This window comes from Phyllostomus discolor, chromosome 2 (assembly GCF_004126475.2).
Source record: "Phyllostomus discolor isolate MPI-MPIP mPhyDis1 chromosome 2, mPhyDis1.pri.v3, whole genome shotgun sequence".
Classification (NCBI taxonomy): Eukaryota; Metazoa; Chordata; class Mammalia; order Chiroptera; family Phyllostomidae; genus Phyllostomus; species Phyllostomus discolor.
This window is the reverse complement of record NC_040904.2, coordinates 51,705,280-51,719,831: the sequence shown is the minus strand read 5'-3', so window position 1 is coordinate 51,719,831 and position 14,552 is coordinate 51,705,280. Positions and strand designations below refer to the sequence as shown.

The following is a 14,552-nucleotide window of genomic DNA, read 5'->3' as shown; positions in this document are numbered from 1 at the left end:
AGGTGAATGAAAGGCAAACAATAATAATTATACACAGGCTTCATTACTCCTTTATTGCCTAGAATAGTGTTGGGCTTAATTTTAGAGCACTTGTGGGAATGATTATAACAACTCTTTTAACTAAAATGGGCTGTTTTTAAAAATTATAACAGCAAACCATATAGACCAGGTGTGGAAAAGATAGGCAGGTCTTAAATAAATAGTTGAAATATAATCAAGTGCACCACGCTTTGTATCACTAGTATCCCTAAGAATAGTCATCTGCCTCAAGGAATGGTCATTCAGATGGGATTAGCTGTGGTTTGTATACTTTCCTGAAACTAACAAGCACCAGCTCTAAGTAACTAACTACAGTCCACACAGAATCAGAAAATATAATCTTCTCTAGGAGAGAGTATACCTGTTACAAAGACACCATTGCCCGCTATGGAGAATACGATGCCCTGGAAAGCCCACAGCTTGGAGGACTATCGGAAGCATGTCCTTTTCTGTGGAACAGAAGTGGTCCAGGTCAAGCCCTCTGCACAGGGGCCAGTAAGAGCGGTCGTTTTGCAAACAGGTTAGTCAACTCCACTTTTGCAAATTTAGTCAATGATTGAAGGTGAGGGAGTTGGATTTGGGGAAATCCAAGGATTATGGAGTTTGCTACATTCTGGTAATAACAGCCACACTCATTTCCAATCAGGCCTTTATTATTCTAAGTTGCCACAATTTTGCTACCATTTTTAACTGAATAATTCATTATTAAAACTCTTGCAGAAGATGAAGCAAATACAGGGATAAAGTACATTTCCTCAAAGCCAAAACCATGTTTTTTTTTTTCTTGTGTCCTTAGGCATCCTCTCTTTTCTCTATCCACTCTAAGTGATTACCCAGAAGACAGTTTCAACCACTAGCACTTGAGGACATTTTCCTTTTCATGAGTTGCTTGCTGGGCTGTAATGTCAAGGTCCCTGCTGGACATCTCCGCCTGGGTGTCCCACAGACACTTCAAAGGCAAGGTGTCTAGATGTGAACACATCCTCCTCTATCACTTCTTTCTGTTAACAATAGCACCATCTGGCTAACATCATGTCATCTTTACTCCCCACCTGGTTCCATACCAAACAGGGCACGTCCCATCCATTCTAAGAATATCTCCTGAGTCCTATCTCCCTCTCCTTCTCCTTCACCCCAACTTTCTCCAAGCCTTCATCATGCTTGTCTAAACTATTACAACAGAAACATTCTTTTGACTGTTCATTTTCAATTTTCACCTCAAATACCTTTCTTGTATTTTGTCCAACCTTTCTCTAACCTATTTCTCCTCAATCTGTCACCAAGCCACATGTATAAAACATGACTTGAAGCAGTCTATGAACATCACATTCAAAAACTTTTCAGGAGTATTAGAATCAGTCGCCATCTTTCACATGACATCACCAACCAACACCTTGCATGCTCTGTCCCAGTTCTGGTATTCACCCCTGACCTGTGTTTCTGCCACCCAACATATTCACAGATCTAAAATGCACCTCACACTTTCATATCTCTCTGCTTTTTTTAGGTTATGATTCAATCGTTCTACCTAATTTTTTTAACTAAAAAAGTTAAGTTTTATTTAAAGTAGTCAGTGGGCAAGAGAGCATCTCTCAGCCTGTTGATAAGCAGAAGCAAATGGGTAGAGATCATGGAAACTGCAGTATCTGAGCTCATGATGCTCAGGTAACAAATTAAAGAAAACTCCGCTTCTTTTCTCCAAAGCCTACAAAGCCATTTTTCAGGAGATAAGATGCTCATCAAGTAGTGGCATTAAGGCATGTTTTATATTGATACTGACTCATATCTAGAATATATAGCAGTCAACTTTAAATATTAATGAGTACCTATTAAGTATTATGCACTGAGGTCCAAAGAAAAAAATCATGAGGGACTCACTCCTTGCCCTTAAAGGAGATTTATGGAATGGGGTAGGGGACAGATGGATTTACAGCTGACTGAAACACAGAGCAGTGATAGATGTCATATGACCAAGTGTTAGAGAGACTCCAAAAAGTGGAGAGATTAATTTTGATATGACGTACAAAAGTAGAACTCTGGAAACATTAATCAATGAAGTAGCATTTTGAGCCATGCCTGATAGGATAGCAATGGTTTAGCTAATCATATCAGAGAGCTGGAGGAGACATGTTAATTTGTGTCTGCAAAACACAAAGGAAGGAAAGCACAGGGGTTTTCTGGGACCAGTGAACAGTTAGGAGATAAGTCTAGCAAGGAAGGGATAGACCAGATTTAAGGGAGCCTCAAATGTCATGCCTAGAAATGTGAACTTTATTATAAAAAATGGGGGTTCAGGTAGGTTTTTGAGCATAAAAAATGACATGATCAGAGGTATATATATTTAAGAAATTAGTTGCCTTGTGTTTTTTTTTTCTCTTAATTTTCTATTATTATCAACACACATTTGCACTTCCAAGTCTTCTTTTCTCGGCAGCTCATCTACTCTGGCCACTGCATTCATCAGCTCCTTGTTTTCCTTTCCCCCAAGCCCACACGTGAGTGGGTGTCGCAGTGCGAGCCACGGAATAGCACTCCCTGAGCAGGGCCGAGGGAGTGCTATTGACTGTTCTCAGTGAATTGTGAGAAGAATTAATAGAAATACACCATTAGGTCATAGCAGTGCTGTTTTTATTCCATGTTCAAATGACTCTCAACCAGTCCTTAATTCGGTGTAAACTAGTCTTGGTTTGGGAGAAACTGTATAAAAGGGTCTTACTCTGCCTATGATTATCTGCCTTCATGCAGGTTATAATACAGCCAAAGGGGACTTGGTGAGATCCATCCTTTACCCCCGGCCTCTGAACTTCAAACTATACAGTGATGCCTTCAAGTTCATAGTATTCCTGGCTTGCCTTGGAGTTGCGGGTTTTTTCTATGCCCTTGGTGTGTATATGTACCATGGAGTAAGTATCAGGGGTAAGGCTTTATAGTATCATAGTTTTGTCAAGGAGTTTGACCTAACTCAAAAGGATTAGTTAGATAAGGTTACCCCTGAGCCCGATGATTCTGAGAATTTCAGCTGTCCAGTAGAGCCTCCTAAGATGATGGAAATACTCTGTACAGTATGAACAACACCCACTTTGGAATCCCTTAACCATGTGCGCCTACTGAGCACCTAAAGTGTGGCTAGTGTAAGTGAGGAAATGAATTTCCATGTTCTTTCATTTTCATTAATTATTTAAATCAATTAATCAACTTAACTCAATTGTTTAATTTAAATTTAAATAGCCATAAGTGGTTAGTAAAAATTATATTGGATGGTACAACTATAAAACGTTGCAAAATTCACAGCTCCTGTCACCACTTGGATGGGGCTGAGAGGTGCCTGCATGTGTGGCAAGGTGATACCGGAGCCCGAGTAGCCTCAGAGTAAATATGTTTCCTCAGCCTGATGGGATGGGGAGGATCTAGTTAATCTGATCAGAGAGCAGGAAGGACATACTAATTTGCGTGAGCAAACACAAAGGAAGAATTGTACAGGGGTCTTCTGGAACCAGCAAGCAATTAAGAGACGAAGTCTAGTGAGATAGAAAGAGATTCAATTGAAGGAGATCTTGAATGTCATGTCTAAAAATGAGAACTATTAGCTAGTGGTGACATATCTGAGTGTGCACATTGTCCAGGGCATACCCAATGTACCACGTAGTCAAAAAGTTGCGCCCTGTGTTTTGTTAGGTTCAGAAATGAAATTTAATGTCTACTTTTAAGGAGATGCATGCTGCATGGATGTCAACTACCTTTTAGGCTTCAGGGTATCTGTTTCATTTGGATGTCTCTCTCTCTTTTTTTTTTAAGATTTTATTTGTTTATTTTTAGAGAGGGAAGGGAGGGAGAAAGAGAGAGAGAGAAACATTAATGTGCGGTTGCTGGGGGCCATGGCCTGCAACCCAGGCATGTGCCCTGACTGGGAATCGAACCTGCAATACTTTGGTTCAAAGCCCGCACTCAATCCACTGAGCTTCGCCAGCCAGGGCCGGATGTCTCTCTCTTGATAGTTGTGTTGGCAGGAGAGGGAAAGGTTGTCACAAATAACCTCTGAGGTCCTTCCTGGCTCTGAGAGTCTGATTCTGTTATGGGCCGTGCAGTCTCTTCTGTGAGATATACTGGGAGCTCAGCAGTGTGGGCTCATAGGGAAGAAGAAAACAATGTGAACAAAAGGTTTCAAACAAAGGCATAAACCTGGCAGTGGGTGACCTAGTTACAGTGCCCCAACTGGAAGCATCAAGTCCATTCCGCATGCGTGTCGGAGGAGAGCAGGTGAATATTGGTGGGAAAAGACACAGTCACAAGAATTCTAGGCAATGTTCATGCTCTCACTGGAGCTCTGAGTAGTCACTTCAATCCGAAGTCTGCCCCCTGGGAGCACGTCTAGAGGAGGCCAGAACAAACTGGCACCGCAGAATGGACTCTGAAAAAGCAAGGCAGACTGGCAGGTTCAGTGGGGCTGGACTTTGAGGTGTTGTGCTGGGTCATCTGGGAGCAGAAGTGTTGAGCAGGAAAACAAGCAAAAAGCTTTGTCCTGTGGACCAGGGGGTGCTGGACGTGATTGGGAAGGAAGCTTTCGTGGGTAGGACTCGATGTCCATTGAACACCAAAGCAACAAAGCTAATCACAGAGCCCATCTTCTTGTGGGTCAAAACCTGTGGAGCTGTTGGCTGCCTCTATCTGCACTGGCTCAGGTTTAGACAGGGCTGAGTCCTCAGGGTCAAACCTCCTCTGTGGTTGTGGGTGGGGAAAGCAGAGTATGATGGACTTTGTAATAAACTGAGATTGGGCCAAAGATGTATCTAGCAAGCATTGCTATTGAACTTGAACCTGTGATTCCAGTACTCAAAAGAGGACTTTATGGCCAAAATTATGCTTAATTTCATAAAAACCCAGGCAAGGTTGGAGAGGATAGAGCCATTAACATCTAGAGCATGTGAAAAATAAAACAAGCCACCCTGTGATTTGATCTTGGCTCTGCTCTTATCAGTCCTATGAACTTCTTCAGACTTACCTGAAATCTTGATTCTGTGAGCACTGGCTTGATAATACAACACTCTGGCTATGCGTTTGTGCCCTGGGGTCAGACAGCCTTGGGGTCAGCTCCCCACCCCTTAAGTAGCATGTGGCCTGGGGGAAGTCTTAAATAATTTAAGCCTTGATTTCCTCACTTGTTAAGTGCTTAAGAAAAAACAATGGTATTTACATCGTAAGGTTGTGGAGAAACTAAGTAATGCACATAGCCGAACACAGAGCCTGTCCCAGAGAGTGTGTCCAGTGAGCACAAGCTCTTTTTACTGTTGGCTCCCCACCCAGCGCATAATATTCACTGAGATCTTGTCAGAGTCTTGGTCACAGCGTTTATTAAGCTGCCATTCATTCAGTGTGTGTGCCAAACACCTCCTGTGTGTCAGAACCTGTGCTGAGCTCTCTGGAGATGGATAAGATAAATTCAAGGATGAATAAGCTACACAGCTGCTGTGCCCAAGGAGTTTGTAGGCTAGAGGGGGAGAGAGATTTATAATCTGACAGCCAAGCCACTGTGTGAAATGTTACAACTCAAGACTAGTCCCTGCCCCTGGGAGTCCAGAGGGCATGCAGACGGGCAGAGAAGGGTTGGCACTCTGAGTGGAAGGAATGCTAAGTGGAGAAAAACTGAGTTAGAAAAGGACATGGAGTCTCTGGAGTGAGGATCTGAGTCTCCTTTGTTTTGTAGCGGGAGACAGTTTGTTCATTCGTTAGGCACAGCCAAGAGAACACTCAGCCCCACCAAGAGAGCCGACTCACTAGGAATATTCTTTAGTTTCCAGAGCTCCTGTGGTATTGCAGGAGATGGTGCCAGGAAGGGGGCAGCCTTCCCTGCTAGGCTAACCTTTACGTCTCTCCCCTCCCCAGGTCTCTCCAAGAGATACTGCAACCATGGCCCTGCTCCTCCTCACCGTGACAGTCCCACCGGTGCTGCCAGCTGCCCTGACCACAGGCATCGTGTATGCACAAAAGAGGCTGATGAGAAAGAAAATCTTCTGTATCTCCCCACAGAGAATCAATATGTGTGGGCAGATAAACCTCGTGTGCTTTGACAAAGTATGATCTGCTTTCCAGGTGGGAGGTTGATGGTTTTAAGGCACAGCAGAGCGGGGAAGGGCCTCTGAGCGTGTCTGTCTAGTCTGGCACTCTCATTTTACAGACGCGGACGCTGAGGCCAGAGAAGGCCGCACAGAGAGCGGGTGCGAGGTCATGTTCTAGAAGCCTGGTCGACTGAGCCCTGAGGCAGTGGGGCCAGCCATCCCATCGTGAATTTCTTTCCTGAGAAATTTGATATTTTTTCCTGTTTTGGGTTTCAAAACAATCTCTTACTGTGATATTTTGTAGAACTCCCTGGCTTTTTCAGACAAAAAATAATATAAGGAACCCTTTGGTTCCCTAAAATGCCTTGTCCTGAGCTTAAGTGATCATGTTCCTCTCTCCTTGTCTACTTCTTCTAAGGAAAGGGAGAGAGTGGACATGACTGTGGCTATGTGCTCTGGCCTATCTTTTCTCATTTGCTGCTTGGGCTATCAGGACTCAGGATTAGGGAAGGTTGTCTCTGTGCGTAAGGCCTTGGAAAGGTGGCAGGAGGGGAGTAGGTTCATATGGGACACACTCCTGCTGACAGGTCCTGAGACCACTTCTTTCTCCTATAGGAGACCTGGCGGGACTTTAGTGTCACCTGCCTGCTTGCTGTTCAGTCCTGCCCTCAGCTCAGGCAGGCGAGTTTCACTGCTATAATGCAATGGGCCTGGCTTGTTCCCTCCACCTCTTGAGTTCATTTGTATTTAAATAATCAGTGAAAACTTTGCCACTTTTTAATTAACCCACATTGGCAGAGAGCACCATTAATGAAATGTTCCTGGCTATTGAGAAGTTCAGGGTCTAGCTAAGGAAGCAGGTAAATGGAAATGCAGACAATGATAATGCAGTGACATGCATGTTTTATACAGGTATGAGGCTCAGTTACCTGCCACAGGTGGGAGATCACCTCTGAACTTGGCTTTGCTCAGAGCCAAGAAGCTCAGAAGCATAGATATGTGAAGGCCCGCATGAGGTGGAGGGTGAGGTTCACTGGGGTGAGGCTGTGGTGTGGACTGTTTGCAGGCAATGCAGCTGGAGAGGGGGAGCCCAGCGGCTCAAGGCCTGATGTGAGAAGCTAAGGAGTGGGGGGCCAGCGATGTTTTATAGATGTGTTTTAGTTATTCCAACAGGGGGAATTAGTGAGAAGGGATACAAGGGAGATAACATTGAAGCAGGAGGCTGTCTAGGGGCAACTGAAGAGCTCACTCATTGTCCTAGACAGTGGGGGCAAGGTGGAAGAGTAGAGGGCAAACCAGAAGGGACACCATGAGCAGGCTTGACAAGTCTTCATCCCCAACTGGAACTGGCAGAAATCTTAGATTATTTTAGTTCTGTTCTTTTTGAATTTCCTTTGGCAAAGAAAGTCCTCTATTGCCACCAGTGAGGAACCAGTAGAATTAATTTAACAGCTGCTTCCTTTTAGATTCAGGGCCAAGTGACAACCCTTTGGGTATTCTGATAGGGATTCCCATTACTTAGCCAGCGGCCTCACTTGTGTCTAGAATATAAGAGGGAGATTTATAAAATATGTTTATTACATATTTGGCTCTTTCTAGAGCTAATTTTCCACAGGGTGTTTGTCTTAGTTCCCATGTAAAGCTTTTCCTCCTCATCCTCATGTGCTCCTTTGCTAGTCTGTTAGGGACCACTCCTCAGCGTGCTTGGGCACACTCTGCTGGCAGGACGCCCTGTTACAGTGCAAAGAACTCTTGATTGGGAACTGGCAAAATGGGGAAAGTAATCCTGAATAACACTAAGTTTCTGCATGACTTTGAAGATAAGAAGATTGAACTACAATTATCTCTAAGTTTCTTCCTGGCTTTCACATTTTAAGCTCTACCAGAGTGATGTTGGAATAAAGCACTCTACAATTAATTGAATTTCCATCCAGTGCTGTTTCACTTTAGAAGATATTTACCACTGGGCCTCTGAGCACATTTGTTCCCATGTGTAGCTCTAGTTGACGTTGGTTTGTGGTAAGTTTTTCTAAAACAAGTTCTCTATTTTCTATTCAATTCAGTGAAGCCTGTGCTAGTATTTATGCTACGTTGATTTTACTCTCTTCAGAACCTCAACTATAGTTTAGTTTTCTTTCTATTTTATGGACAGTTTTACTGGATAATGGTCGTTTTCATGCAGACAAGCAACACGGCCCCTTTTCTGTTTGCTGCCGTATCATCTCTGTTTTCATGTTCCAAATATTGATGTTTAAATTGATGATATAATGTCATCACCAGGAAAACATCTCCATTTAGATTAAGTTGCTAAGTCTTTTTGGAGTGGAACAATGCAAGGGGATTTGGGAACATAAGAGTTGGGACCCTTATGAAATACAGGAGGGAAATGAAGCAAATTGTTTTTCTTGTTGTTCTTCAAGGAGTAACTCACACAAATATGTTAGTTTCCTATTAAGTCCAATTGAATTAATAAAACAAAGGTTCCCTAATTCTTTAATCTGGAAATCAGTATGGGCTTTATCCTTCCACGTGTTTTGCCAAATTCACTCGACATTTGTCGTCCAGTAGAAGACCACACACAGCTGGATTCTGGTTCTCGCTCTCCGACTCACAGGCCGCTGTGCTCTGAGGCTGCTCCACTCGCCTGCAGCCTGGAGACTGTCTCTGCCCTGTTCACTCAGCTGTGGGAGTTGAAAGCACCATGAGCACTTCACTGTAAAACCCTGTGCTGATGTGATGTGCGGTAGTGACAGAAGGTGTGAGTTAATAAAGAAACTACAAAATTCAGCGTCCTACATAGAGCTGACCTTTAAAAAGTTTGGTCAGAGAGCTGGGTGTCAGTGTTGAAACAGGGTGTTCCCAGACACTCGCTCGTGCTTGGCTCTGCCCTGACAGTTGGCGACTGTCGACACCACAACAGCCAACTCCTTCTCCTGGCTGGGTGTTAAGCAGGCCTACAGCTGCTAGCCTACCTGGTGCAGACGTTGGGCTCTGTGATTAATGATCAATTGTGAAGCAATGAGCAAATTAAAAGTGCTCTGGTGTATTCAGTTCTATTTTGAATTTTCTGCTACATCTTCTGATAAATACTCTTTCATAATACAGCACATCAAATCTCGCCCCTATTTTCTTCTTGATCACACTCATTCATGGACTTAATTAATGTTTGTTTAGCACTTTGTTGCTCTTTTTAGTCTCAAAGCCCTTTAGCAACATTTTATTATCTGGGAAGTCACCATGTCACCAACATTTCAGGAAATTGTGTGAACCAGATGGAAGACTGTGAACTAAATAGTCTTAAAAGACAAAAAAAAAAATTCTGAGCTCTAGCTTCAGAAAGATGGCAAGTGCTGACTGAGAGTCAAAGCTGGTTCCTATTAGATGTGCCCTTGCCAAACCTCTCTCATTGAACGAGTCCAAACATTTGCGCACCAAAACAAATCACTTCCACTGTGTTGCAATGGCTAGGAATTGGCATCTAATTATCAACATGGTCTTTTGGGAATCAGCTGTCACCTGTTGAACCTGTTTTCTCAGGTGCCCTTCTCTGATCTAATATTTGATGCTTATGAAGAGAAGGGCTTTGGGCAACCAGATCTATTTTAATTTCTTGGGAGCTTGTTTTTTATTAAGTCATGATATAATTAAAAGCTCTAAATCTTACGCTAATAGCAATTCTAATTTTTCCCCCAGACTGGCACGCTCACCGAAGATGGGCTGGACCTCTGGGGGACTGTCCCTACAGCAGGCAACCGGTAGGCACCCTAGCGAAGAAGGAATGTGTGACTGGGGCGGCTGCCAGTCTGGGGCTGCCTCAGGACTACTCAAACCTGTCCTTCCGGAGTTGAGGGATAAATGTCACATAAAATATGTATAATAATTGGCTGGAACCAGCTCTCAATTATTTTAATTTTTTAAATTAAATGAGTTCTAATTTCGGAATCAGACAGGAAAAGTAGGCCTTCAATCTCTACATGAACAATGGAACAGAATAAGTTGGATGATTGAGTTGCTGGATGAATAAAACAGAGAAGCAAGAAGTGAAACCAGGACTGTGTTTAATCAAAAACTGCTAAGACTCCCTAGGCAGCTAGTGTGGCGGGGAATCCAGAAAAGAAGAGCTCTATCCCTTCCCTCAGAGTTCCCACTTAAATGGGATAAAAGGTACAAATGCACTCGCCCTCAGTATGCAGCACAGGCTGTGGAAAGGGTGGCCATTAAGGCTCAAAATCAGAATAGAGAAGAAGTAATAACAATTGCTTGATATAATACACAATCCTGGTTTTTATAACATAGTGGATAAAAGATAGAAATTAATTTTGAAAATGAATAGATCAAGAAAATGGAGGAGACAGCATTTAAGAGAGGTTTTGAAGGGTGTGTGGCTAGAATCTTTACAGGCATGGGCTAAAAGCAAGAGGGAAATCACAGAGATGCTACCCCAGAGCAGAGCTAGAGGGTTGAAGGAGTGTCCCCCCAGCCCCCAGGGAGTGCCGCAGAGCTTCTTGATCCCCTCCTGCCAGGCTGAGACCTGCCTTCTTAGTCTGAGTGGAGAGGCCTCTGCTCCAAAGCTTTGGCTCCCAACAGTGGCTGCGGCTGCTGTCATTGAAGACAAGTCACAGTGGGGCCCCTCAAGACGGTGACAGGGCCAGATGCAATACTGACACACGGTAGCAACAGGCAGGCAGTGCCATGTTGCAGCAGATTCTTGGTCTGGACCTCAGTGTATTACCAGGCTCTAACCTCACTCTTGTCTCTGTGTTCTTGGCTGCTTAGATGCCTGAGCAAGGTCGTTGTCCAGACAGGCAGGGCCTCTGTTGGTCAGAGTCATAAAAAGGGGAAAAGGATGTTTGCAGTTTCCACTTGCCACCCTCCTGGTCGCCCCTAGGACTCTGAAAATTTTGGAAGAGTAAACACGGCTAGATACAAAGACTATTTAGCTCTAAGACTCGAGGCAAGGACAGTCTTCGCCTGTCCACTACCAAACAAAGCCAGTCCACTACCAAAGAGGAAAATGAACTTTAGATACTGGATCTCCTTACCAAGAGTTTCAGGAAATAGGGGCAAAGGCCAAAGGGCTGAGAGAAGTATTTCAGAGTCCATGCATGCTTTTACTTGAAGAGAAAGTGACCACTGGGCAGGCTTCCTTTTCATCCCTGCTACCTCCATTGGCCTTGAGACATCTCACCTGGGTTGTGTGGCTTTCTAGAGCCAGCTCTGGGAGTTCGCAGAAACCTGCTCTGAGCCTTACCAACATGTGCTTTCCTGCCACACTGGTGTCCTGTGGGCTGGCTGCATGTAATCTGACAGAAGTTCCTGTGATTCTGTATACACAATTACAGTGTTGATTGACCAGTGGCAAACTGTTGCAAAGGAAATTCACATCCATCTCAAAGGAGAGTTTTATGAAAAGCAATTTGCAGGCAGAAAAGTCTAGTTAGAACATGATGAAGCCAAGTGAGTTGATACTTGCTAGTTCCCCGAAGGTTGAAGGGCAGGGAAATACTTGTGCAAGTATAAAAATAGGAAGAAGTTTAACTAGGCTCTGGAAAAACTGCATAAAAGACACTAGTAAGAGTAGAATCTGTAAGGTGATGTAGAACTGGAGCAGACAGAGATTTGAATACCAGGAGTATGGACATTATCATACAGCACATGGGGAGTATCGAAGATGTTCATGATAGAGGTTAGGTATTATTAAAGCTCTATGTTAGTAAGATTTAAGGGGTGGTGTGCAAAATGGTTTTGTTGAAGACCTTAGCTTGTCAAGCATCTTCTCTACCAGTTTTCAGGAAGTCCACAGCTTTGCCTCCGGCAGAGCTTTGCCGTGGGGCCCACTGTGTGCCGCCATGGCCAGCTGCCACTCTCTCATCCTTCTGGACGGGACCATCCAGGGAGACCCTCTGGACCTCAAGATGTTCGAGGGCACTGCCTGGGTAAGGTGATAGTTTCTTGCTTCAACTGAATGACAAAAACTTGAAGAAATCCTTACTGGGAATGCTAAAAGGTTTTCCATTGTAACTTTGGTTGAAACCCAGAGAAGATTCCTAATAATGCACAAATACTAATCTAATCTTATCCAAATTTCCCAACCTCTGTACCAAAGAACTCTGTTAATGAGTTAGCAGGAAATAGGGTTGCCTGATCAAATGAACTCAGGACCTGCTGTTTAAACAAAGTTAGCTCAATTTGACTACAAGGTTTCTTTAGTACGTTGTAGGTCACCATGAGTGTTCAAGAGAGACAATGAAATGCCGCATTTACCAAACCTGTTTGACCACAGAACCCTTCTTGACAGACCAAAACATGTTTTGGAGAAAAATGTTCTTTAAAGCATCCTCAGAGAAACAGTAGACTAAAGCAGTGCTGTCCAATATAGAATCCACTCACATGTGGCTAATAAGCATTTGAAACGTGGCTGTGCAACTGAGGAACAAAGTTGTATTGTATTGTATTGCATTGTATTGCATTGTATTGTATTGTATTGTATTGTATATGTTTAAGTTGAAATAGACACGAGTGGTTGATAGCTACTATATTAGATGGCATAAGTCTACACACGGAACTGCAGGGCTCTCAGTCCAAGTGGTTCGGTTGTCTGAGTTGAGTGTAAATGGCAGTAGAAGGTCACAAACCCATCCTGGCAGCTGTGTGACAAGGTGGGAAGACCCCTCAACTCCACCACTCTCTAGACGTGTGACCCCAAACTCAGAACTGAGACTCTGAGTCTGTGCCTCCTCTGTGCATTGAGATGACGAAGCCTCCCTCGTGGACTTGTGGTGAGCGTAGAGACTATTAGCCTAAAAGGGCCCTGTGTGAAGTGCCCAGCAAATGGAAGGCATTAATTAATTAAAATTAGTTACTTACTTACATTCTGTTACCCTTCAAAAAATGTTCTAAAGCTCCTTACAATGATACACCAAACACAAGACAGCATTTTAAACAGAGTTGTAAAGAAATGGAAACACCAGATTGTATGGACGTGAAGTACCTCTCACAAAAAAGGTTAATTTAAAGATGTATAGTAGGAAAACTATAGCTTTCTAGAGGACAAAGTAAAAACAGAATAAACCTGGCAAACAGGGAACTTCCTGATATCAGTAAGTTATAATTAGAGTATTTGTTTTGCAGAAATTTTTGACACCAAGACAGAAATACACCCACTTTTCTGGATCTTCATAGAGAGGAATCGGTGTAATTATTATCTGCAATATCTTACCACCACCATTAGAGGAGACACAACCATGGATGACAGAGGGCCATTACTGCTGTGTGGGACTTAGGTCCTGGTTTCAGTGCTGCCCCCTTTTCCTTCAGAGGAGGGTGGATCTATCTGCACAAATGGCCAAGTTAGGATCTTGTGCGGGAACATAAATCTTTAGTAGTAGCTTTGAAAGAACTGTTTCTATGAACAGTTATATCCACCCCAAACAAAGCATAAAAGTGCAAGATTATTCACTGAGTTTAAAGCTGGGTGAGAAGTAGCCTTGAGTTAAACATCTTTTGGTAGTCAGGAACCTTTCACTAAATGTTAAGGGGGAGGGAAACACTCCTTACAGTGTAGAAATTTTAGCACTAGAAGGGATGTTAAGAGCATTTTTCAAAAGAAACTGAGATCTGAGTTTCTCAGATTTTGAGTCTGAGAAAAATGAAGTGATGTTCCCAAAATTAAACAAGCAAGTGACAGAGTGGAAACCAACAGCTGTCTTCTATTTTATGACCATATATATATATATATATGATATATATTACATATATATATATCAGTAACCATATATATATTAATTTCTCAGGTGTTATGACTTATAATGTTATAATATCCAAAGAAAACAACCATTTTAAATAATGCTTTCTAATTGGCTGGCAGCTAACTTGCTAACTCTCTGGCTGACCAATTAGGCTAGTAGCATGGATAAGTAGCATAAGAAATAGTCCCGTGTTTAGCTCAAGATCCAATCCCAGCTCCTCGGAGAGCTAAAGGGCTCAGCTCTATTGGAGAGTACATCTCCACAGCAGTCTCCTTCAGTCACTAGAGATCCCATTTAGGAGGAGCACTGGCCTGTAGCTCATCCATCAGTTACTATTTAAAATGCAGTCACAATATTTCTGGCTTTTTGACATTCTAGAATAAGGTCCTTTAATGTAAGTCAACACAGTGGAAATTTGACAATGACGGTATTAAAATAATTGGTCTAGAAGAGAACGTATGTGAAAAGGGCTTTGAAAAGATTAAAGTGCTATGCAAATGAGAAAGATTTCTTTTTTAGTTTTTTCTCTAGGGAATCTTATGTTTTCTTCTTTAATTTTAAAACAGATAATGGAACATCGCAATGCAGACTACTGCAAATTTAGGGTGTCGGACTCAAGTGTAATAATAAAACCAGGACCGAAAGCTGGTCAGGTATGATTTGCTTCTTTAAATCATATAGCTCTTTCCCTTAAAACTGATGAAACTCTCCT

The 14,552-nt window shown here is 42.9% G+C and overlaps 1 protein-coding gene across 2 annotated transcripts in view; it reads left to right on the top strand.

Moving 5' to 3' along the window:
- The window catches only part of ATP13A5 (ATPase 13A5), a 98,669-nt gene that overhangs the window by 47,473 nt on the left and 36,644 nt on the right, over window positions 1–14,552 (top strand). For both annotated transcript variants that reach the window (XM_036017851.1, XM_028504659.2), the window contains 6 exons: window positions 389–559; window positions 2,785–2,942; window positions 5,920–6,108; window positions 9,786–9,847; window positions 11,878–12,028; window positions 14,407–14,493. In XM_036017851.1, the coding sequence (XP_035873744.1) occupies window positions 389–559; window positions 2,785–2,942; window positions 5,920–6,108; window positions 9,786–9,847; window positions 11,878–12,028; window positions 14,407–14,493 (818 nt within the window). The remainder of the gene's footprint in view (window positions 1–388; window positions 560–2,784; window positions 2,943–5,919; window positions 6,109–9,785; window positions 9,848–11,877; window positions 12,029–14,406; window positions 14,494–14,552) is intronic.